We start from the raw sequence: 24262 nt of genomic DNA on the forward strand, positions 1-24262 counted from the left end.
TTCTTCTTTCCTTGAAAAATCCATTGCTTGAAGGCATCTCTTGCAATGTCGTGTTTATCTTTAACATAGTCATTCCAACCTGGAGTAATATATTCATGGTTTTTATGTTTAAAATTACAATGAGGTATGGTATCAGATACAGAAGATTGCATAGTATTTATGATGCTGTTATAGAATAAATCAATATCATGAGTTGTATTGTAGCGATTTGGAATATTTTTAGTAAGTAGATAGAGGGGTACATGCACGGATTTTAATAAAGAATCTACTTTTTCTGCATAACGTGTTAAGGTAGCTTTGTCACAAGTTTGCCAGTTAGGAGATCTAGTTGACATATTAAAATAAGGTTTGTTGTTATATATTTTGGATGAGTTTGCTAATGAGCAAGATATCAGAAACGCTAATAGTTTATGGTCTGATGCAATAACATTGTTTAAAACCGAAATAGATATAATTAGATTATCAATAATTGGACTGCATAGAATGTGGTCCAACCATGAAGAAATATCACCATTGTCACTGACATATGTACAGATATTGTCAAGGCGATTTATATCAGATTTAATCAATTTATTTTCTAAAGCAAGATTAGAAAATTCTTCATAGAATCTTGACCCATTATAACAATTAAAATCACCAGCAATAACTATGTTCACAGCATCAGTTTCCAGTATAAGTGATTTTATTTTTGAGCATATATCCATATAATTATGAAGACAATGTTCGTCATTATAATTCGTTGGCATGTACACACTTATTAGCAAAATCGGCCCTATATTGGCAGATACTTTTAAACAAGTGATTCTGGATTCTAAAGATTTAATGATTGTAATATTATTTGCCAAATTTTTTCGATAAAGGATAACAGTCCCTCCAAAGGGTCTACCAATTAATATATCAGATGATATGTTTACTGCTGATATACCAGTACCATAAAAGTCAGGATGTACATTGTTTAATAATTCAAGCTCATTAGGTAATATCCAATGCTCTTGTAATAAAACAAAATCGTATGTAAGACACAATTCTTTAATTGCAAAAACACTGTTTTTAAAAGAACGACAGTTAAATGTACAAAAAGATATGCTGTTGCTATTCGCCATTTTTGGGTTTAAAATATCTTCGTACCAGTAGACCCTTAGGCCAAGCTTCAGTAGACATTAAACAAACAACTTTATTTTTTAACTGAGAGGAATCTACAGATACAGATATATAATACGAGTTTTAACCACTAAATTTGGATTTTAATTTTTCACACTTTACAGAGTCATCATTATCAATTTTTAAAATATCATAAGTGCAATCGATTACCTCATTTTCTGTTGTAGAAGTATCTAATCTTGAGACAAATATATGAATACTACGCTTGGGCAGTTTATCTAAAGAGATTAGTTTAAGTCTATTGTTGGAGTCTGATGTACCTAAATTGTGTTTTTTTGTATGGACAACTTTTTTGGTTACAGGTAGATTATGTACGCACTTCTTAACAATATCTGACATCAGTGGTCGCCCTGTAAATTTAATAGATTTATCACTAGTAGAAGAAGGGCTTTCAGTATTATCAATTACATCAAGGCTAATTGAACTGCTAGGATCATTTTGGAATTTAGTACTAGAAGGTTCTTTATTGCTCATTGCACTCATTAAATGTCTCATTTCATTCTGAAATATTGTAAATTGTTTTACTTCAGATCGGAGATAGGTAACCTCCTGAAGCAAAGCACTGATATCAATGTGCTCCGTACTAACAGGAGGAAGACGAGATAAATTGATAGCATAAAAATTTGGTAATTTATTTATTGGGTCTAGAAGCAACTTTAGCATATCCTCAACAGTTTTTTTGCATTTGTCATTCCCACTTCTTTTTACCAGGCGCTTATCTGGAAGTAGTTTAACAACTATGGCTTTGGCATCAAATATTTCCTCTTCCTTGTAAAAGTCACATATAATTTGAACATTGTCGTCAAAACTTAAGACATCTGATTTATTCTTCATAAAACATAGTAACTCATTTCGCACAGCAATCATTGCATTGGTTTCGGTATCATCTGCATTTGCCATAGTTGTACAAACTTTGGTGGAAGGGTTACCACGCTAAATAACAGTGGATTACCTCCCTTCACTTCTGATTATTTTGTATATGTATATCTTATTACACAGGGACTTATTAACTTTACAAAAAAAAATATTATAGAAAAACCTGTAAAAATGCAATTTTTTTATTTTTAGTTGAAAAACCATAGTTATTATGCAATGAAATTTAAAATAATAATTTTTACATAAAACAAATATTATTTTTAAACATTTTATAAAATTTTGCTTCTTTTGAGTACCAGGTTGATCTACTTTTGAAGAATTTTTTTTCCCTAGAATATTAGGGCCCTAAAATGTTCAAGGGACTAAAGGCAACTCTAAAAATATTTTAATTTCAAAATTTTTTGTTAATTCAGTGATATTTTATTATATAGCATATATTTATTTATATAAAACTTGAAAATTAATGCTTTAAGCAACATTGATGCTGGAAAAACTGGAATTTTTTCTTTAATTGCTGTTTAGTAGCTTAACTTGTGTTTAGTTATTGATTTTTTAAGATTATTTTAAATCTTACTAACAATATTTATTCCTTTTAAAGTTTTATATTTTTAATTTAGATTAGTATTGTTATTTTAGTATTAATATGGAATTAGTTAAAAAGTGGAGCATCAAAGGCGATAACTTTAAATAATGGTTAAAGAAACATCTTAAAGATGATACTAAAGCAAGATGTGTGGTTTGCCACAGGTCAATAAAACTTTCTTCAAGTGGGCACTCTGCCTTGTCAGATCATTCAAAAGGAGAAAAGCACAGTATAGAATTAAGATAAGTAAAATGATTTTTGGCAAAAACAAAAGAGAAAACTTCTTTGCCATCTGTCTTTTTTGTCTCTAATAAGTCGATTACAAAAAAACAAGACATTAGACTTGTGTGTCAAAAAACAAGATGTTACTGAGGCTGAAATTATTTGCCAGCTTAAAAATGCGAATAGTGCTTTTTCTCTACGTTTAAATGATGACTTAAGCCATGTTTTTACAGCTATGTTTCTGGACAATGCCATAGCTTCCCAATTTTAGACGGGTCAAAGCAAAACTTCATACAATTTTAATCATAGTTTAGCTCCTTGTTTTAAATCAGTTTTGTTAGAAATTTTAAAACTGTCAAACATCCATGTCTATTCTTTTGATGAGAGTTTAAAAAAGATCATTCAAACCTCTATAATGGTTATTTATATTAGATTCTGGGATGTTAATTGAAATCATGTAAATAGCCCTTATTTTGGATCAAGTAATTTCAAGGATATTGTTAAAAATTTGAAAATAAAAAAGGTATACTAAATATCAATAGATGGCTAGGATAATTTTTGTATCACTTTGGAAATATCATAAGTGCTGGAATTTAAGTGGCTTTTTAATACTAATGCTGGAATAAGATATAGATTTTAGGACCAAAATCCTGGAAAATATATCTAAGTAAAGTTATAAGTGCTGGAATATATATATATATATATATATATATATATATATATATTATATATATATATATATATATATATATATATAGATATATGTATACATATATATATATATATATAATATATATATATATATATATATATAATATATATATATATATATATATATATATATGAATATATGTATACATGTATATATATAAATATATATATATCTATATATCTATATATAAATATATATATATCTATATATAGATATACATATATATATATATGTATATATATATATATATATATATATATATATATATGTATATATGCATGTATATAAAAATATATACATATATATATTTGAGTGGACACCTTGATATATATATATATATATATATATATATATATATATATATATATATATATATATATATATATATATATATATATATATATATATACACTGCGCTCACGGAAGTTAGGACAGTGGAGGTTTTTTCGAAAAAGCAAAATTAATATTTAATTACATTATAGAATTATTAATTTATATTAACAAAAATTATATTTTTTATACATTTTCAATATAAAATATATTATTAGTCAGTTTTATGTAATAAAAATGTACTAAAACCATTATAATAATTAAATTTTTTTTTCGTCAAAAAAACCACCCTTTGATTTAATAATTGCTTTAACTATTCTCGGCATTCTTTCAATTAATTTTCTAATTGTTTCTTTTTGAATATTATTCCATTCCTGTTCTATAATGTTTCATAAATAAGATTTTGATGTTGTACATACAGTTCTAATTTTTCTATCCAGTTCATCCCATAGTAACTTAAAAGGGTTGAGCTCTGGGCTTTGGGGAGGCCAGGTCATTACACGTAATACATTTTCAGCTTTTTTTGATTCTAAATAATTTCTACATAATAATGCAGTATGTTTACGGTCATTATCATGCATCAGAATAAAATTATCTCCAATTAATCGAAGTCCCGAAGGGATTGCACTTGTTTCCAGGATATCTCTATAATGTTCTGCTTTCATTATACCATCGATTTTATGCAAATATCCCACTCCATCCAGAGAGAAACAACCCTAAACTATCACAGAGCCTTCACCATGTTTTACTGTTGGAACCAGACATTGAGTAAGCATTTTTTCTTCAGCAGATCTTCTAACGTTAACTCTTCGCTTATTTCCGAAAACTTCAAATTTTGACTCATCGGTCCAGAGTACTTGTTTCCATTCATCCATCCTCCAATTTTTGTGGAGCTGTGCCCAACGGAATCTCTTCTGTCGATTAACTTTTCGTAGATATGGTTTTCGGATAGCAACACGACCATGCAAATTAGCTTTTTGCAATCTTCGTTTAATTGTACTGACAGAAACTTTTTTTTCTCGATCACAGTTAAAAATAGCTTTTATTTGTGGAGCAGTTAACATTCTATTACACTTACTGATGATTTTTATATGTCGGTCATCAGTTTTTGTTTTTATGCGAGAAGGACCTGGACGATTTCTGTCTTCCAAACTTCCAGATTCTCGATATCGACGAATCGTATATAGCTAACTGTTGATTTACTTAGATTTAATTTTTCAGCTATTTTTCTAACTGTATAGCCTTCTTGAAGCAAAGTGAGTATTGCTGTCCTTTTTTCAACACTTATTGGCTTACCTTTAGGCATATTTTTTTCAATATTTTGAATTTACACTAAAAAAATAATTTTTTATTTTACCTTTGAACTTCTGCACTTGAAATTTTTGAAACTAACACAAAATACACAAAATATCTGCAAAAACACAGTAAACAATAGAAATACTTGTTAAATGACAAACTTAAAAGATTTGAGTTGATAATGTAAAATACAGGTTAATACGTGATCTTTAATATGTTTCTGCGTTCTCTAAGAGTTTATAATAACTAATTATTCTAAATATTCTGTTCATCAAATCAGAAGTGATATTTTTATTGGCACACTTGACAGGTTGGTTTTTTAAACTGATTCTAGAGTTAGACATATAATGTATAAATATATAAAAGATTTAACCAACTTAGATTAATTTAATGTAGTTTTTTAAACATAGTTTTATGATTGACAAAGTCAAATGTTTTGCTAAAATCAAAATAACAAACATAAAATCTTCTATTTGATCTATAGTAGTTCATTACTTGTTTAAGAACTAAGCGACTTTAAGACTACGTTAAGTAGTAATTACATAGTCAATTCAGGAAGTTGTATTGTGGAAGTAGATAATATATGTAAAACTATTTAGGTCCTAAGCGTGTTCTTTGGCTACAATGTAGATATTCCAAATGTAATTAAAGCGAATTTTTAAGAAGCCATTAAAAAGTAAAGTTACGGTTTGATTGTAGTTAAATAGAATTAATAGTTTGTAGTTTTAAGTTTTTAATTTTGTTTAAAAGGAAAAATTTCTAAAAGTTAATAAAAAAATTAGAATTAAGAAAACTGATATTCAATGATGTATATATATTAATTTATATATATATATATATATATATATATATATATATATATATATATATATATATATATATATATATATATATATATATACACACATATATATATATATATATATATATATATATATAAATATATAATATAAATATATAAATACACACATTCATGCATACATACATACATACATACATATATACATACATACATGCATTTACATACATACATACATATAAATAAAATACTCTTGATTATTTTAGATAAACTTTCAAAACCATTGGGCAACTGTCCTTCTACTATAGGAGCCTATTTGGATTGCTTAAACAACACTAAAAATTACACAACTAATTATCATCCTTGTCCTTATATATATTTTGAATCAGGTAGCACAAAATTTTTTTTTTCCATATGTTTATATATTATATTCATTCAAAAATTTCGCTATATTCGAATATATATAAATATAAATGTATGTTTTACTTAAATCATATTTTTATATGAACTTGACAAGAAAATTTGAAAAAGTTATTAGAAACCCAATAACTGGAACTCATGTACCATTAAATAATAGCTCCGATATTGTAAAAAATTGAACCCTTCCATTTTCAGCTTATGTTAATGTTTTCTTTACAATTGTCAACTTTGTTGTTATGTTAAGACATTTTACAGTAGAAAGAGTGTGAAAAAGTAGTAATGATATATTAAATGGTTTTATTTTTACCTTGGTCTTTTATCTTAAAGAGTCTACTTCACAATTGCTCTTGTTGTTTTTAGATTTAGTTAAATTAAGAAATTAATGTTTAAAGTTATTATATGAAATAAGTTTGATAAAAGTTGTATTAACTGATTTTTATATGGAAAAAACTTTTTTTTTTCAATTTTCATTTTTCCTTTTTAGTATTTATAGTCAAAATTAAAAAAAATTTAAATGATAATCTTGGACATATTTATTTAATACCAATTAATAATAATTACCTAAACATAAAAATACAAATTTTAGGTATAGTTCAACAAAGAAATAAAACTTTAGTTATTATATGAAATAATTTGGATGTTTCAAGCTAAAACTATTGAGCTATACCTCTCTCTATATATAATATATAGGGAAATATATATATATATATATATATATATATATATATATATATATATATATATATATATATATATATATATATATATATATATATATATATATATATATATATATATATATATATATATATATATAGAATACACTATCATAATTTATATATTTATATATATATATATATATATATATATATTTATATGTACATATATATTAACGAAGAAAAAACAACTTTTTCTATGGTACTTGTAGTTTCATGCCAATCATCAGCCATTGAATACAAGTTCAAAAACCCCAAAAAAAATTTATTTAGGTTACTAATTAAATTATAATATAGCTCAAAAAATTGTTCATATATATTATTATTTGATCATTATAAAATACATTATCTTTTATTCTTATCATTTATTTACATTATCAAACAAAAAATTTATGCAAAACATTTAGCCAGGTTCAAGTTGAACTATAATTAATAATTTGAATGAATTTATGCACAACTAGCTGCAACATGTGAAGACTTTCAAAGTTTATGTAAAAATGTGAAGATTTTAATGTAGAGATGTGAAATTTAGCTGCAACACGTGAAGAGTTTTTTTAAGACCATATTGTGTTTTCATTCTCTTTTTTTAGAATAAATAAAAATTAAAAATGTTTAAATGGCAACTTATTTCAATAAGGGATGGTTGAATGATCCATTGTTAAAAAAATGTGCAAAACATGCCAAGTTTAAAGTACAAATTATAGAGCTGTGACAGTTAATATGTAGGAGGAAAAACATGTTCAGAAGTCAAAACCATTATCCTGCTACTTCAAGCCTGCATAATCTACGTCTAAAAAGCAAGCAGCTCTTTTAATAGATCAATCTGATAAAACTTCTGCAGAAACCTCTTCTGTTTTACAAAAATGGAGTACTAAACAATTTCTCATTGAACTCATTGTAATGAGAATGGTCTATTATATCAAAAAATATTTGCTGATAGCACAATTGCTAAATCCTTTGAGATGGAAAGAAAAAAACCTAGTAATAATTTTGGCATTGTTTACACATACTTTCAACACAAAATATCAAGAAATCTACTTTTTATACCTTTTCATTTGATGAAAGTCTAAATAATTCTTTTCAAAATTGTAAAATGGATCTAAATATTAGCTTTTTTTAATTTGTTTTCAACAGCAAATATATTGTGTTAAATACGATATATTTAGAATCTTATTTTTTATGCTACTCCACTGCAATAAATTGTGTAATTTAATTTAGTCTATTATTAATTGAAATAAGAAATTGTAGGGATGTAACTGTGTAGGGATGGCCCCAGAGTTAACTAATTACTTCTTAATTTTACTAAAAAGCAGCATGAACAACAAGAGCTACCTAAACTTCTTAGAATTAAGAGTTGAAACCTCCATGTAATAGTGCTTTTAAAACTGGTTTTCAATCAAGTAAGTTAATAAAAGCTTTATGAAGCTTTTATCAAAGTTAAAATTTGCATGAATGCAAACTTAAACTTTAATAAAAATGTTTCTCCTGCCAGAAAAGCTGATTGTGTAAAAATTTCCATATGCAGTAATGAGCATTTTGGTCTTCAACCCAGCGTAATGAGCTGGGTCAAAGACCAAAAAGTTGCGTTATAAGTAACCAAAATGCAGAGTAATGAGAGTCTTAGAGGAAATTAAAAATGATTAAAAGCCTGTGGCTTTTAAATAAAGAATGTATACTAACTCCTGATGCCACTAAATCTATGCTTATGTGTTGTATATTAGTATTGCATTTGCACAGTCAGTTTTTGACTGCTTCTCTTTTGTCTGATGCAATTGAATAAGAATAATTTTTTACGCGATGCTCTTATATTGCCAGATAATATGCAATAGTGACTTTTTTTTTTAAAGATTAGCACCCTTGCATTCATTTTATATTTAAAACATCAGATTGGAGTATTATAAATAATATGCTCAATTAAAATTAAAAATGAACTTAATTTTGTTTATTGATGAACTCAAGTGTCTATTGTGGTTATAACAGATTCTATAAAAAGAATTTCTTATAACCATGTCTGGTTATATTAGATTCTAACATAGAGTCTTTTTTTTATTAGCATACAAACATGTCTAAATTTGTTATTGTTATTGTTAAATCATGTATTGTTTATCTAAATTATTTACCTTTATTTGAGCTCCAAATTTGTGTCTTTTATTGTTTAAGCAAGTGCCTTAGCATACCATAAGTTTAAATTTAATTTAATGTCTGTGACATTAAATTAGCTCATGTTTTGTTTGTTATGTGTTTGTGTTTCTGATTTCTTGATTTCCTCTGGCTATTATTATTATTATTGGCTATTATGTTATGGATGAGGATCTGCATTTGCATTTGTTTGTGCTGTTGACAGTTTTGATTGGCGGCCTATTGAAGCAATTATCAGTGTTGTACTTACAACTGGTATTTTAATTGTTGCCACTCTTCCATTTTAGATGATGTATAATATCAACATTTTTTTTCCAGTTATTTTGCTGCTTTCAATGAATAAAATTTTAAGTTTTTTTTGTTGCCAGGCATTCTATGCTCCTTAATTTAATTATTATTGGACTTTATTAACAGATTTTAACCTGTGAGTATTTATGATCTTACAATTTTTCAGGTTCAAATAGTCAAATACTTTGTTCATCTCCTATTCATCATTTTTTTTTTTTTGTGTGTGTGTGTCTCTTTCCATTGTTTTGGTTGGTTGCAAAATACAACTACATTTCTTTCCTTCTTCGCTTTGTCCAGTGCTTCTTTACAGATTGCTTTTAAATAATTGGGTTTGGCGTGACTCCTCTTCTTGTTCATGAATGACTGCAAAACATGTGTAAATTAAATGGACTTTAATTAATAAACACGACCCTGTGTTAAGGCCGACATCAGACCTAGCTTGGGTGCCCACATTGTACCGCCATTAATTTTGTCCATATGGAATCATATCGCACCACCGTCGGCCAGCCAACGGTTTAAATAAAATATTTCACTCAAACCATTGACTGACCAATAGCGGTCTGATGCAATTCTGCTTAGACAAAAACAATGGCGGTCTGATGGCAAACAAAAGCAATGACTGCCTGGACGCAATCATTCAAAAACACTACAGATTTAGATCGGCCAGCTGATGTTAATTTTAACATTCAAACTTACATCAGAATGATTTATTAAGACATGTAAAATATCTATAAAAAATAGGGTTAAGCAATTAAAATATAAAATGCAAGTATAATACAAAATTTTATGTTTTTAAATTAAGTAATTTTTGTAAAAATTCCATCTTTTTCATCAAAAATATTGCATTGGTTAAACATGCAATGATTGTTTGTGGGCTGATCGTTGTTGCTGTTGAGTGCAGCATCTAAAAAAAAATAAGACATTACTTTTTTCATATTAATAATTAGTGTTGAAATACATTATCAGCCATAACGTAGTTAAGGTGACTTGGTATTATGGGAAAAATAAAATAATAACAAGTCACCTTAACTACATTATGGTTAATAATGTATTTCAATATTTCATTGTACAATATACACATTGATCCTTATATTAGTTTCTATCCTATACGGTACCCTATAGGGTAGATAGCATAGAAACCAAAATTAGGATCAATGTGTTCAATGACTGACTGGAGGATTTTTAGATGTATATTTGATATATATATATATATATATATATATATATATATATATGTATATATATATATATATATATATATATATATATATATATATATATATATATATATATATATATATATTAGGGTGGAGTGAATGTTAATTTTTTTACAATTCGTTTAGCCTGGGTGTGCAAAAGTTGTCTATTCATTTCAGAAATACTCTGAAAAATATCAATGCTCTAAGAAATTATCTTGAGGTTCCTCAAGACTTTTAAAATTTTAATGGGTCTCTAATATTATGTAAAAATTTTTTTTTCAAAAGTATGTCATGTTGGGTCTCAAAAGAAGCAAAATTTTATAAAAATTTCAAAAATAACAATTATTTTTTAAAAAAATTATTATTTAAGATTTTTTTAAAATTATAATTTAAAAAAATTAACTTTTTTCATTTTTAGTTTAAAAGGTCATTTTTTCTGCAATAAACTATAAAAAAAAAGGTCTCTACTGATTCCCATTCTATGTGACCTAAATAAGTACTAAAAAAAATTTGACGGTTTTATTTTGACAGAAAGTGCTAGATGTAAAATCTGAGTTTTACTGTTTTAATGTTAAGCTAGCTTAACATTAATAGAAAACACATTTTAGAAAATTAAGACAAAACAATTAGATGCGTATAAATCATTTCCAATTGTTTTCTACTATTTAACTTGATAGATTATATTTATAAATATGAAAATACAAAAAAAATACATGAAAACTAATATTTATTAGCAAATTTAAGATTTTATTGCGGTGAAACATTTCTCACAAAATACAACTTTTTGGACAGTTCCCAAGCTCCTTTTTAGTCATAGTCTTAGTCAAGTTTTTTCTAGACTTTTTAACTACAAAAAGTACATTTTGAAGGTGATCTTCATCTCTAGTAGTTGAAAGAAAATCTTTAATGAGCTTAATGTTTCTTTCTGCACCATCATTTACAACAGATAAGTTTTTGATCCATGCAATAAAATCTAGCAACTGAGGATGGTTAAAAACATCTATAGTATTAAGACTATTATTAAGCCATTCTTTTATACTTGCTCTTGATATTTTAAAATGTTTGAAGAGAAGGTAGCTTTGCTCGGAAATCAACTCAGGTAGCTCTGTGGTCTCTCCAATTTGTACATTTGATGGTTTACAACGCTGAAATTCATTTGGCTCTTCAAACTCAATCAGAGCTAACAGCATTCTTAGCTTTGTTTCAGAAGGAACTTCTTTATCCCCAAAGGACAAAACACAGAGTTGCGGAGTTAAGTACCATGTATGGCGTCCCATGCTAAAAAGCAAAGCATTTCCAATATTCTTACTAACTTTTCTCAATGCATAGGCTCTCTGGATAGCTTTCAAATCATTGTAGGGAGCCAGAAATCCTAAAAAACTTTTTAAAAACCATGGAACATGCCAAATTGCAATGAACAAACTTGCATCCTTCAACTGCAGCACTTCTTTTTCTGTCAAGATATTACTGATATCTTTAGTCATATAAAGAGTCAGGATGTAGATCGCATCTGCTAAAAACCTTGCCTCATGGGAGGCGCCAGGTTGATGGAACTTAAAATCTTGTACTTCCACTCCAAGGAATAAGGAGGCAAGCTTACAAACTATACCATAATCATTCCTTGAAAACACTATATCAGTAGTTGCATTAGTCAAAAATGTCTTAGCTTCCTCTGCAACAGTGCGAAGAACAGAGCCAATCTTCAGATCATCTCTTTGCCAGTCCAATTTACATAAATTTTTCACTTCATTCACTTTCTCACAGATTTCAGGCCACTTGTTCTTTAGCTTGACATAAAGAGCTCTTCTTGGACCTTTAGTTTTCTCACCAGTAAGGGCAGCCATATAGTGAGATACATGTACTTCATACATGTGTCTCCTACACATTATCCACAAAATTGGTAATTTCAAAATATCTGTAAGAATTTGGACTGCTCCATTTACTCCGCCTGTATTGCTTGCAGTTGTATCACAGCATATACCAATGATCTGCTCTGTACATCCGTAATATTCTAAAAGATTGTGCACTTGTTCTGCTTGGTCAACTCCCTTTGAAGAGGGACATTGAACAACACTAAAAAGATGGTCTTCCATGGTATTGTCATCCGGGGAACTCACTGAGACTGCAAGTCGCTCAATTTTTTGGATAATTTTAAGCCCAGTGGTAATTTGTTCCAACAGTTTGGTATCAAAATGAAGAATAAGCCGTCGGCCTTTAAGATGATTAGATACTGAAATCCACTCCGAGTCTCCTTCAAGTTCTACATATTTGAACTTTTTTCTATGAAGTGTGCTTCTTGAAAGCGGTATACCATTAATTTCTATACCTCCAGCTTTAAATACTTCACTTAAAATTGCCAGATGAGGTCGTACACCAACATTGAGCCTTGTTGCTGGAACAGCAGTACATTCAATGAGCTTTTCAACATTCACTGCTAGATTTATCGTGTCTCTAGAATTGTACCTAGGTATCATTTTATAATATTTTTCTACCTATTTATAATTATATACTTTTCAATAAAACAGCTTTAGCTTGTGAAAATTACAACTATGTTATTAAAATAATACTATACCTGCGTTTCCGACCGTTACCCAGGAAATCATCTTCCTCGCTGATTTCACAGTCCTCGTTTGACTTTTCTTCCTCACTGCTGAATTGAATCTCTTCTGTCATGGAGTCATGTGACAACAAAACATCATTGATATCTTTTAAGTTTTTCTGTCTCTCTAATTCTTTCTCTCTCATTTTATCTAGCTTGTTCTTTCTCCTGTTTGCATCCAGTACTCTTCTACTGTAGTCTTCATCGACTTTTGTTTCCATATATCCTTTCCTATGTAACTTCTGGTCTTCATAAAAACTAAGAAATATTTAAATCTATTAAGCCATTTATAAATAAATTAATAATTGTTCTAGTTTTTCTTGGAAGATGACCAAACCATGTAAAGAGTTAAACGTAAATATTTTAAAGGAAATAATATGCTATTACTTAAGTTACTTTTAATGGGAAAAAAATTTCACTACTAAAAAAAGTGTTATTTAATGAACTTACTTTATATCTTCCAGCTTGGCATCATCTGTTCTCAATCTATCAGCAAGAATATCTTTTTTAAAATTCTTAGTCGAGATGTCAAAAAGCTGATAGGATTCTGTGAGAAAATCTTTCTCTAACTTTGATTGATTATCAACTTTGATTGATTATCAATTGATTATCATTTCTCTAACTTTGATTGCTTATCAAGACTGCTGTTCCAGTTTAGAGAAGACAATTTAATCAATTTCTTGTATTTTAAATTAAGTTTAATGATTTTAGTCTTTATATTGTACCCACAAATCATAAATTTCTTGCCAAACCCAGCATTATCCCAAATTTTTTTAATCCTAGATACCAAGCAAGAACTATCAGGATCTGTACAAACACCATTTTCACAAACAAAATCCTTGGATTTCGATTTCAATTTGCAACCAACATTAGTAGAAGTGGGTTTGTATTTAACTTGTGACTCGAGAAGGATAAATTGATAGTATCTAAGAATATCACCATTAGATGGAAGCTGTCTCTGAGGTAACTCCCTCAGTGGGTACTTTAATAGGTAAATATACCTCAACCTTTCTGTATTTTTCCGTTTTATCTTATTCTGTCCTATCATCTTCTTTTTTTTAGCTGTTCTACCCATTTTTATATGAATTTCGAAATTATCAGTTTTTTAACTAAATTTATACTAAATGTTACACTTGTATCAAAAATCTATGAAGTCGTTATTCCCTCTCGTATAATATTTTATCTAAGTTTACCGTTACGGCTTTTATAACCGTTTACAGGAGAATTTCTTCGTGCACAAATTAGAATTCCTTTGTGCACAAATAATTCCATTTAGAAATTTTTTCCTTCAAAAAAAATTTCTAAATGGAGTTATTTGTGAACCAATCCATGGGGAATTATACGAACTAATAATATTGTCGAGAGGGAAAAATATCAATCTCTAACAATGTTCATAGGGAATGATCCTATTCTTTAATAATATCCTATGGGAATTATTTGTGTACTAATTATTACCTCATATTAAAACATATTGATATACTAGATAGCGCTGTTTTTTAGTAAATACACATATGTGTAGAAAACCGTAAAACTCAGAATTTACATCTATCACTTCTAATCATTAAAAAATTAAAAAAAAGATTTTGGTAGCTATTTAGGACCTATAGAATGGGGATCAGTTGAGAGCACATTGAAATTTTAAAAAAAGTGTGTTTTTGGGACACCCTAATATATATATATAGATATATACATATGTATATATATATATATATATATATATATATATATATATATATATATATATATATATTTATACACAGGGCTTATGATGAAGAAAATTGTCAAGCGTGTTATATCGCACTCGTAAAATTAGAATATGTTTTCATCAAGCGTGATTATGTGCGCTTGAGATAACGTCGGCGAGCGCAATCATGAAAATTGCTGAAGGCAATGCTCATAAAAAGCTTTTTATTTATTATATCTTTTTTTATTTGTTACATAATTCTTTCGTCAAAAAATGTTTGAATTAGTATCACACTCATGAAACTACTTCAACAAAGTAGATTTTTATACTTCGAAACTTCTTGGATATTGTCATATCGCAATTTTATTTTTAACTATTTATGTTATAAAAAAATAATATCAAACAAAAACGGAACTTCTTATTGATTTAGTATTGAAGTATAATTTAGTGACTTAGTTTTGCTTCATTGTTTTGATATATGTATTTTAAAATGTTACGCTGTAAACTTAATTAACGGTTAATGGTTTTTATATTTCTTGATATTTTTTATTCAAATTAATTAATTTTTTTCAAAAATTTCTTTTTAAAATTACGTTTTTTTATCTTAAAAAAATAACACAAGAATAATTTGAAATAATAATAAATAAGAATAATAACTTTCCATTTAATAAATATTGACATCATTACTTTGTTTCCTTTTCGAATGTCCTTGATTGCGAACATTCTAAATAACAGAATCGTTTTAAATTTGAGTTAAAATAAATAATAGTTAATTAAAAACCTATACTATATATTAGGTGGTGGTAAAAACAACTTATTTTAAAAATGTCAGCTGACAACCCCTAAATGTGTTTTATATAATAAAATAATACTGGATTTAAAAAATTTTTGAATAAAAAATATTTTTACGGGTGCCACAAGGCCCTTATACATCAAACAAGTTCCTAATATTATAAAAAAAAAAGTTTTTCAAAAGCATGTCATGTTGGGTCTCAAAAGAAGCAAAATTTTATAAAAATTCTAAAAATAACATTTATTTTATAAAAAAAATATTATTTAAAATTTTTTTGAAATAATAAATAAAAAAAATAAACTTTTTTCATTTTTAGTTTGAAAGGTCATTTTTTTTGCAATAAACTATAAAATAACAATTTTTTTTAAAAATAATTGTTATTTTTGAAATTTTTATAAAATTTTGCTTCTTTTGAGACCCAACATGACATACTTTTGAAAAACTTTTTTTTTTATAATATTAGGAACCTGTTTGATGTATAAGGGCCTTGTGGCACCCGTAAAAATATTTTTTATTCAAAAATTTTTTAAATCCAGTATTATTTTATTATATAAAACACATTTAGGGGTTGTCAGCTGACATTTTTAAAATAAGTTGTTTTTAGCAACACCCTACTATATATCAAAAACTAATTTTATATATATATAACAAAAACTAATAAATTTATTATTATATAATTATATATTATAAATTTATTAATATATTATATATATATATATAACAAAAACTAATCTATATATATAACAAAAACTAATTTTAAAAATTACTCTATTATTGATATTTATTTTTATTATAAACGATGTGTGGAATAATACAAATAATAAATCAAATAAATCTTACTTGATATTTTCACAAGATTAAAAATACTCTGCAGTTTCAATTTTCTTATTATGGTTTTCTAATTTTTATTTCTTATTTTATTTGCGCATTTTTGTATTCACATTGTTTTTCCATGTACACATTCCATTATTAAAATTAGTGACTATTAACGACTTTAAACTGCTCATTCATTACGTTAGTGCAAAAGAGAACAACGTTGTGCTTTTTATATTTTATATCGGTGCTTTGACAACAGAATATCTTTTATAAAAAATCTTTTTTAAATATTTTATGAAAATAAAAAAAAAATCCCAAACTATTGGACGAGCATTATTTTATACGCTCGTTATAAGCTGAATGTGCGTTGTTTATTGCGCCTAGAACGTTTAGAACGCCTAGAAAGTTTGAAAATATCGTTTACGGCGCGTTTTACGAGCAGAGCGCAATTGCGCTCGCTTCATCACAAGCCTTGTATATATATATATATATATATATATACGTATATATATATATATATATATATATATATATATATATATATATATACATACATATATATATATATATATATATATATATATATATATATATATATATATATATACGTATATATAATAATTAATTCTTTACATATTGTATATATATATATATATATATTTATTCTATATATCTATACATATTATATATATATATATATATATATATATATATATATATATATATTTATTCTTTACATACTATATATATGTATATATATATATATATATATATATATATATATATATATATATATATATATATATATATATATATATATATATATATATATATATATATATATAATAGGGTGTCCAAAAAAAAAAAAAAAGGTCTCTACTGATTCCCATTCTTTGTTACCTAAATAAGTCCTAAAAAAAATTTGGCGGTTTTATTTTGACAGGAAGTGCTAGATGTAAAATTTGAGTTTTACGGTTTTAATGTTAAGCTGGCTTAATATAAATAGAAAACACAATTTTTTTACATTTTAGAAAAATTGAAACAAAACAATCAGATGCTTATAAATCATTTCCAATTATTTTCGCTACTATTTAACTTGATAGTTTATATTTATAAATATGAAAATACAAAACTAATATTAAATTAAGTTTAATGATTTGGTCATTTTACCCAGAAATCACAAATTTCTTGCATCTTGATTTTGATTTCAATTTGAAACCAACATTAGTAGAAGTGAGTTTGTATTTACCCTGTGACTCGCGAAGGATAAATTGATAGTATCTTAGAATATCACCATTAGATGGAAGCTGTCTCTGAGGTAAATCCCTCAGTGGGTACTTCAATAGCTAAATATACCTCAACCTTTCTGTATTTTTCCGTTTTTTTTTTATTCTGTTCTATTATCATCCTTTTTTTAGCTGTTCTACCCATTTTTTATATGAATTTCGAAATAATCAGTTTTTTAACTAGATTTATACTATATTTTACACTTGCATCAAAAATCTATGAAGGCTTTTTCCCTCTCGCATCATATTTTATCTAAGTTTACCGTTACGGCTTTTATAACCGTTTACACAAGAATTCCTTCGTGCAAAAATTAGAATTCCTTTGTGTACAAATAATTCCATTTAGAAATTTTTTCTTTAAAAAAAAATTTCTTAATGGAATTATATGTAAACCAATCCATGGGGAATTATACCAACTAATAATATTGTCCAGATGGAAATATATCAAGTGCTAACAATGTTCATAGGGAATGATGCTTATCTTTAATAATGTCCTATGGGAATTATTTGTGTACCAATTATTATGTCATATTAAAACATATTGAAATACTAGATAGTGCGTTTTTTATGTAAATACACATGTGTACAAAACCATAAAACTCAGAATTTAGATCTATCACTTTTACTCATTAAAAAATTAAAAAAAAGATTTTGGTAATTATTAGGACCTATAGAATGGGAATCAGTTGAGAGCACATTGAAATTTAAAAAAAAAGTGTTTTTTTGGGACACTCTAATATATATATATATATATATATATATATATATATATATATATATATATATATATATATATATATATATATATATATATTTATATATATATATATATGTATATTTGTATATATGTATACATATGTATATATATATATATATATATATATATATATATATGTATATTTGTATATATGTATACATATGTATATATATATATATATATATATATATATATATATATATATATATATATATATATATATATATATATATATGTATATATATACATATGTATATATATATGTGTGTGTGTGTGTGTACATGTATACATATGTATATATATATATATATATATATATATATATATATATATATATATATATATACATATATATATATATATATATATATGTATTGTTGTAGTTTTTTTATGTCTATACACATTAAGTATTTTTAATTTAGTCTTTTAAAAATTTCATGTTCAAAAAGATTGTTTTTTTAAAAATAGATCACTTCAAAAAATTTCCAAGTTTTGAAAAAATTTTATGACTTAATAAATAATTTGTTGATTGAGGTGTTCCCATTATTGTTTGATAATAATAAAGTTTGGAGTTTGCTAAAGCATAACATCTTTAACGATATCCTTGTAAATATTTTAGTCCATTATATCTTCAACCAAGTTGATTAGGACTAATACAATCTTTATTGAAACAACCTCAAAACCATAAGATTTCCACCTCCATGCTTTACTATTGGTAGCTGGTGTTTAGGATCATTTCTATTGCCTTTTGGACAATAAGCGTATCGGATACCATCAAATCTAATTAATTAATTAATATAAACTTGGATTCATAACTAAAAAGTACTTTTGACCCTTGTTCTCTTGCTCAGTTCAAATGTTTATAAGCAAATTTTGTGTGTGCTTTTAAGTTCTTTACAATAATAAAATGTTTCTTTACAAAACGTCTTCTGAATAGATTTGCAGACCTCGAACAATGCTTGGTTGTGAAAACTAGATTTTACATTATGGAGTTCTTTCATTTAACTTGACAAAATTATTGAATATAATAAGATATTTTACTTCATGATTTAAGGCCTTTGCGATTTTGGAGACTCTATTATTATTTCTTTCCTTCAAATTATCTTTAATTTATGTCTACAACTGTTGATTTTTCTAATCCAAACCGAGCTGCAATTGTATATTTCAGCTTTGTCATTTTCAACATTTATTCAAAAAAAAATCTTTTTTAATTAAAAAATGTTTTAAATTTTATCTTCAGTTTTTATGAATTAATAAAAGCCTTCAAAACTACTTGAATTTTGTTATTTTAGTTCTTCCCAGATACTTTAGCACATGCATATTTCAATAAAATGAACTTTTCAGATTAGATTAAAATAGATTGCTTATATTTAGTAAAAATTCATTTGTTTTTACTTTTGAAATCAATTATTTGACATTTCAGACAAAATTTGAAAGAAATTAAACTCTATTAAAAGTTAAAAGTTTCTATGTTTGCCTTTGTTCAGTTACTTTTGCATGCTACTGTATATAAATAAAAATAGTATTGCATTTTGTGATTCGTTTAAGTATTCAATTTAAAATTATCTTGTTAAAATGATTTTTACTTAGAAACTTTGACTTTGTTTACCACATTAGTTATCAGATCTTTGCTACTGCTAAGTTTTTATATTGAGGATGAATTCATGTGCCTAATAGTTATTTAACCCTTTTTATAATTTTTTAATAAATTTTTAGCACTTTTTAAGCTGATTTAAAAATGAATTGTTAATGTGTTTTCTTTTTGTTTAGTAAGTTTTTAGAGTAAATTGTTAGTTTTTAGTCAAACTCCAGATTTTTGAATAAATCCTTGTTTTATTAGGTGTAATACCTGTTTTTTGTAACAATGGAAGTTGGGGAAAAGTTGATTATTTTTCTTACTGTGTACCAATCACTGATGAGGAGCAGATTCGTAGGAAATATGAATTATATTATAAATTAGGAATTATATCACAATGGGTATTATATTTTCTTTTTTAAAGAACCAGATGGAGGTGAAATGATAGTCCTATCATTTTATCTTTATCTCACTCTTTTTTTTTTATCTTTATCTCTAATATTTTTTACACACATTTTATCTTTATCTCACACATTTTTTATTTATTTAATAAAAACATTTATTTTGAATTAAAGGTAAAAGGACCTCAAAATGCAGTGGGATCTCATAATATCAGGTCGGAAATAAACCAACATAGAACTCAATTTTTTAAAATAAACTCTGAGAGCATTGAATAATCTGATAAAGAAATAATGTTAAATCATAAATAAAAAAATATTACACATAATACTTTAAAAAAAGTCTAAATTACAAAGACATTGAAAAAAGTCTACAAGCTTTTAACACATTTTTTAAAAATAATTTTGAATATTTCAAGCCCCTCTAAGAATAAGTTTGCAGAACCTTATCAGAAACGTTGCCTTAAGACTCCAAAAACAGTGCTAAAAAGATGTGTGCGCAGAATAAATCTAATTTTCTTAGAATCGCCTTTTAAAATAACTAACTTTTTGAGGTGCTGCACCTAACATTTTGAGGTACCAAATCAAAAACTGTATAACAAATTTAAGTGATTACTTTTTGTATTTTTTTTTTTAATAACATTAACAGACTTAAAAAAAAATATTATAAACAAAAAATATAAAAATAAGATCCAGTTAAACTTTAATCTAAAATCAGTGAATAGAGAATGCTAGGTTGTATTCTGGATAAAATCAGTTATAAAATGAAGTCTTCAACGTTTTCTTCATCAGACTCAAACTGAAGGCATTTTTGGGTCCTATTTTACAAAATGGTTTGATCATATTCCATTTTAAGCCTATTTCACCTTGACATAATACTTTACTACATGTAGATTTCAAAACATTATTGCAACACGAGCATTCTTGAAGCTTACTTGCTGCACAAACATTCTTTCCACATGTACATTCTTCCTTACATTTATAGAATTCCTCATTTTATTGTTGTTGCTTGGATTTCCTTTCTTTATTAGCTTTCTCCTTTTTGGCTTTCTTCTTCTTCCTTAATTGAAGAAACCGTTTCCAATATTTTTTTCCTCTCCATTGAGCCATGAACCTGGGTAACTCTAACATTTTCTTTGTTTATTTTAGATGTTACTTTGGTTACAGGCAACAAGTTAGGTATTTCTTGCAGTGATATTGATTTATCAGATATCGTTTGATAAGCTTCCATAGCACTTTTATATTTATGTTTCCAATATCTTGCTGAGCCATAACGAACATCTTTTGGATATAAAATTGTTACTGCTGTTGTTAATTGATTTTTTTTGGTATTTTCATTAATACACAGCTCAGCTCGTAAAAACTTCCTGCATCCACTTAACACTTAATCCTCCACTTGAAGTGCTAACTTTTTTACCTGCATTTATGATTGTTTGTTTTTATGCCCACTCGGGCCATAACTCTGCAAGTATATTCATGAAACCTTCCCTGTTGATTGTCATAAAGAAATAATAAAGAGAAAATTTGCACTTCTATTCTCAGAGTGCAATTTCTGATTGATTTGATCAAGGAGCTGGGTAAAGTCAGTTGTGTCAGGTGAAGTGATAAAAAGTCTAATATTTTTGCGTCTTAAAAATTTCAATATATTACTGTCAAATCTTGAAAAGAGACCATCAGATAGGACAACAATAGACCATTTTACATTTTTTTTTAAAGTAGTAAAAAATATGTGATATGCACTTAGAAGTATACTGTGATCCTGACTTTCACTGTTATTTGTGGAGATTAGAAGGTTTGGAATTCTTATAACTGCTTCTTTTGTGCTTTCTATGTGGGCACTAATCCTTTTTCTCTTGAATATGATGTGGCACATTGCTATATCTCCTCCAATGGAAACAAAAGGATGTTTAGGTACACATTCTCTATTCTCTCTTATCATCTTTTGATAACTTTCCCCTCTCCCAGCATACACTAAACGATTTGGAGTACTATCAACTCCATAGTTTATAAACTGGGGGGTTTTATCATAAATATAAGTTCTATTGGTATCTATATCTCCCTGCCACACACCTGTTTCTAATGGCTTTGCATCAATGAAAGTATAACATTCTATAAGTTCTTCAGTTAATTCGTTAAGGTGGTTACAGGACATTTCTTTTGTGCAGTTAAGGGCACGATTTGTGGTTACAGTTCTTTGTCTCTTTTTGGTAATGTACTTTTGATATTTTACATCCTAACACTTCAAAAAAGACTTGCTAAGCTTCTTTGTTTGGAGTGCTCGTTGAACATTTGGTGATAGCTTAGTAATCTGACATCCATGGAAGTTTCTACAGGCTTGCTTTGACATTGCATCTCTTAGAACATTGTATCTTGATTGGCTTGTTGGTTTAACTATTGTTGGTTTAACTATATTAACTATTTAACTATTTAACTATTTAACTATTTAACTATTTAACTATTTAACTATTTAACTATATTAACTATTTAACTATTGTTGGTTTAACTATATTAACTATTATTGTCAGATCAGGTTATCCTGCTACTGGTAACATGTAACCCAGTACAATCTGCTTCATGTCCTGCTGCCTTGTAGGATACGCCTTTTTAGGCAAAGGCTAGGAGATGCCAACTCCGATTTAAAACACCCCCTGCCTTGGGGCTCTTGGTTGAGTAAAGGCTAGAGATGGTGTCTCGATAAAAATACTCATCTTGGGCAGATGTTAAATGCACCCAGCTACTGTCTTGTAGAAGGCCTCCTAGGCAAAGACTTAAGGGGTAAACAGATTCTATCTGTTGACCAGCCTCGCACCCCTTCTTCATCTATTAGGCTGGCGCAGATGTATTTTTATTACATTGTTTCCAGTTTAGGATGTTGAATGCTGGATCTTCTTGACTCAATGCATGGGTTTGCTTGTGTCACTGTTTTTATGACTAGGCAACTCATTCTATTATCTCCTTATGAGGGTACAGCTCTAAAACTCAGTTTTATGGTTCTGAGGCCGGCTGGTAGTCAGGTTTCCCGAACTCTGTGGTAGCTCTCAGAGAGGCTGATTCCATCAACAGCTGAAAAATATCAAAGTATTAACAGTGCCATGTTGCGCATGGATGGTGTCCCTGTTTGTACTTTTGGTGTGCATTGCGGAGGCCACATTTGGAGCCCTTTGTTACGGCTTAGGGTTTATTAGTAGTAATGAGGCAATTGCTTGGGCTATTAAACGGTGTTCTGAGTACTATCTATGCTTTGAGTCAAGTTCTTCAATCTAATTTAAAAATGAATAAAGTACCAAAAACTATAAAACACAAAAAACCATCATCATCACCAAGTTCTCTAAACCTATCATTCACTAATATTCGTGGTCTTCGAAGTAACTTTTCTTCTGTTGAGTCTTATCTCTTGCAAAGTTCACCAGACCTACTTGCTCTTTGTGAGACTAATTTGAGTTCGGCTGTCTCATCTTGTGATCTTAGTGTTGATGGTTATCTTCCTCTGATTCGTAAAGACTCCAATAGCCACATGCTTGGCCTGGGCATTTACATTCGTAAGAATTCACCTGTTTGTCGTGAAACTAGGTTTGAATCCACAGACTATTCTTTCATGTGCTTTCGTTTAGC

The 24262-nt window shown here is 27.3% G+C and overlaps 2 protein-coding genes across 3 annotated transcripts in view; one reads left to right on the forward strand and one right to left on the reverse strand.

The window, feature by feature from the left end:
* LOC105846969 (corticotropin-releasing factor receptor 2) overlaps positions 1-24262 on the forward strand; it is a 111004-nt gene that overhangs the window by 23014 nt on the left and 63728 nt on the right. For both annotated transcript variants that reach the window (XM_065808917.1, XM_065808916.1), the window contains exons 3-4: positions 6246-6368; positions 20517-20653. In XM_065808917.1, the coding sequence (XP_065664989.1) occupies positions 6246-6368; positions 20517-20653 (260 nt within the window). The remainder of the gene's footprint in view (positions 1-6245; positions 6369-20516; positions 20654-24262) is intronic.
* On the reverse strand, positions 11210-14784 carry LOC136086676 (uncharacterized). Its single transcript, XM_065808915.1, has 2 exons — positions 13791-14784; positions 11210-13598 (listed from the first exon to the last, which is right to left on the reverse strand). Exon 2 carries the CDS (start codon positions 13213-13215, stop codon positions 11509-11511), a length of 1707 nt encoding a protein of 568 aa, XP_065664987.1. The 5' UTR covers positions 13216-13598; positions 13791-14784; the 3' UTR covers positions 11210-11508.

Source organism: Hydra vulgaris, chromosome 11, assembly GCF_038396675.1.
Source record: "Hydra vulgaris chromosome 11, alternate assembly HydraT2T_AEP".
Classification (NCBI taxonomy): Eukaryota; Metazoa; Cnidaria; class Hydrozoa; order Anthoathecata; family Hydridae; genus Hydra; species Hydra vulgaris.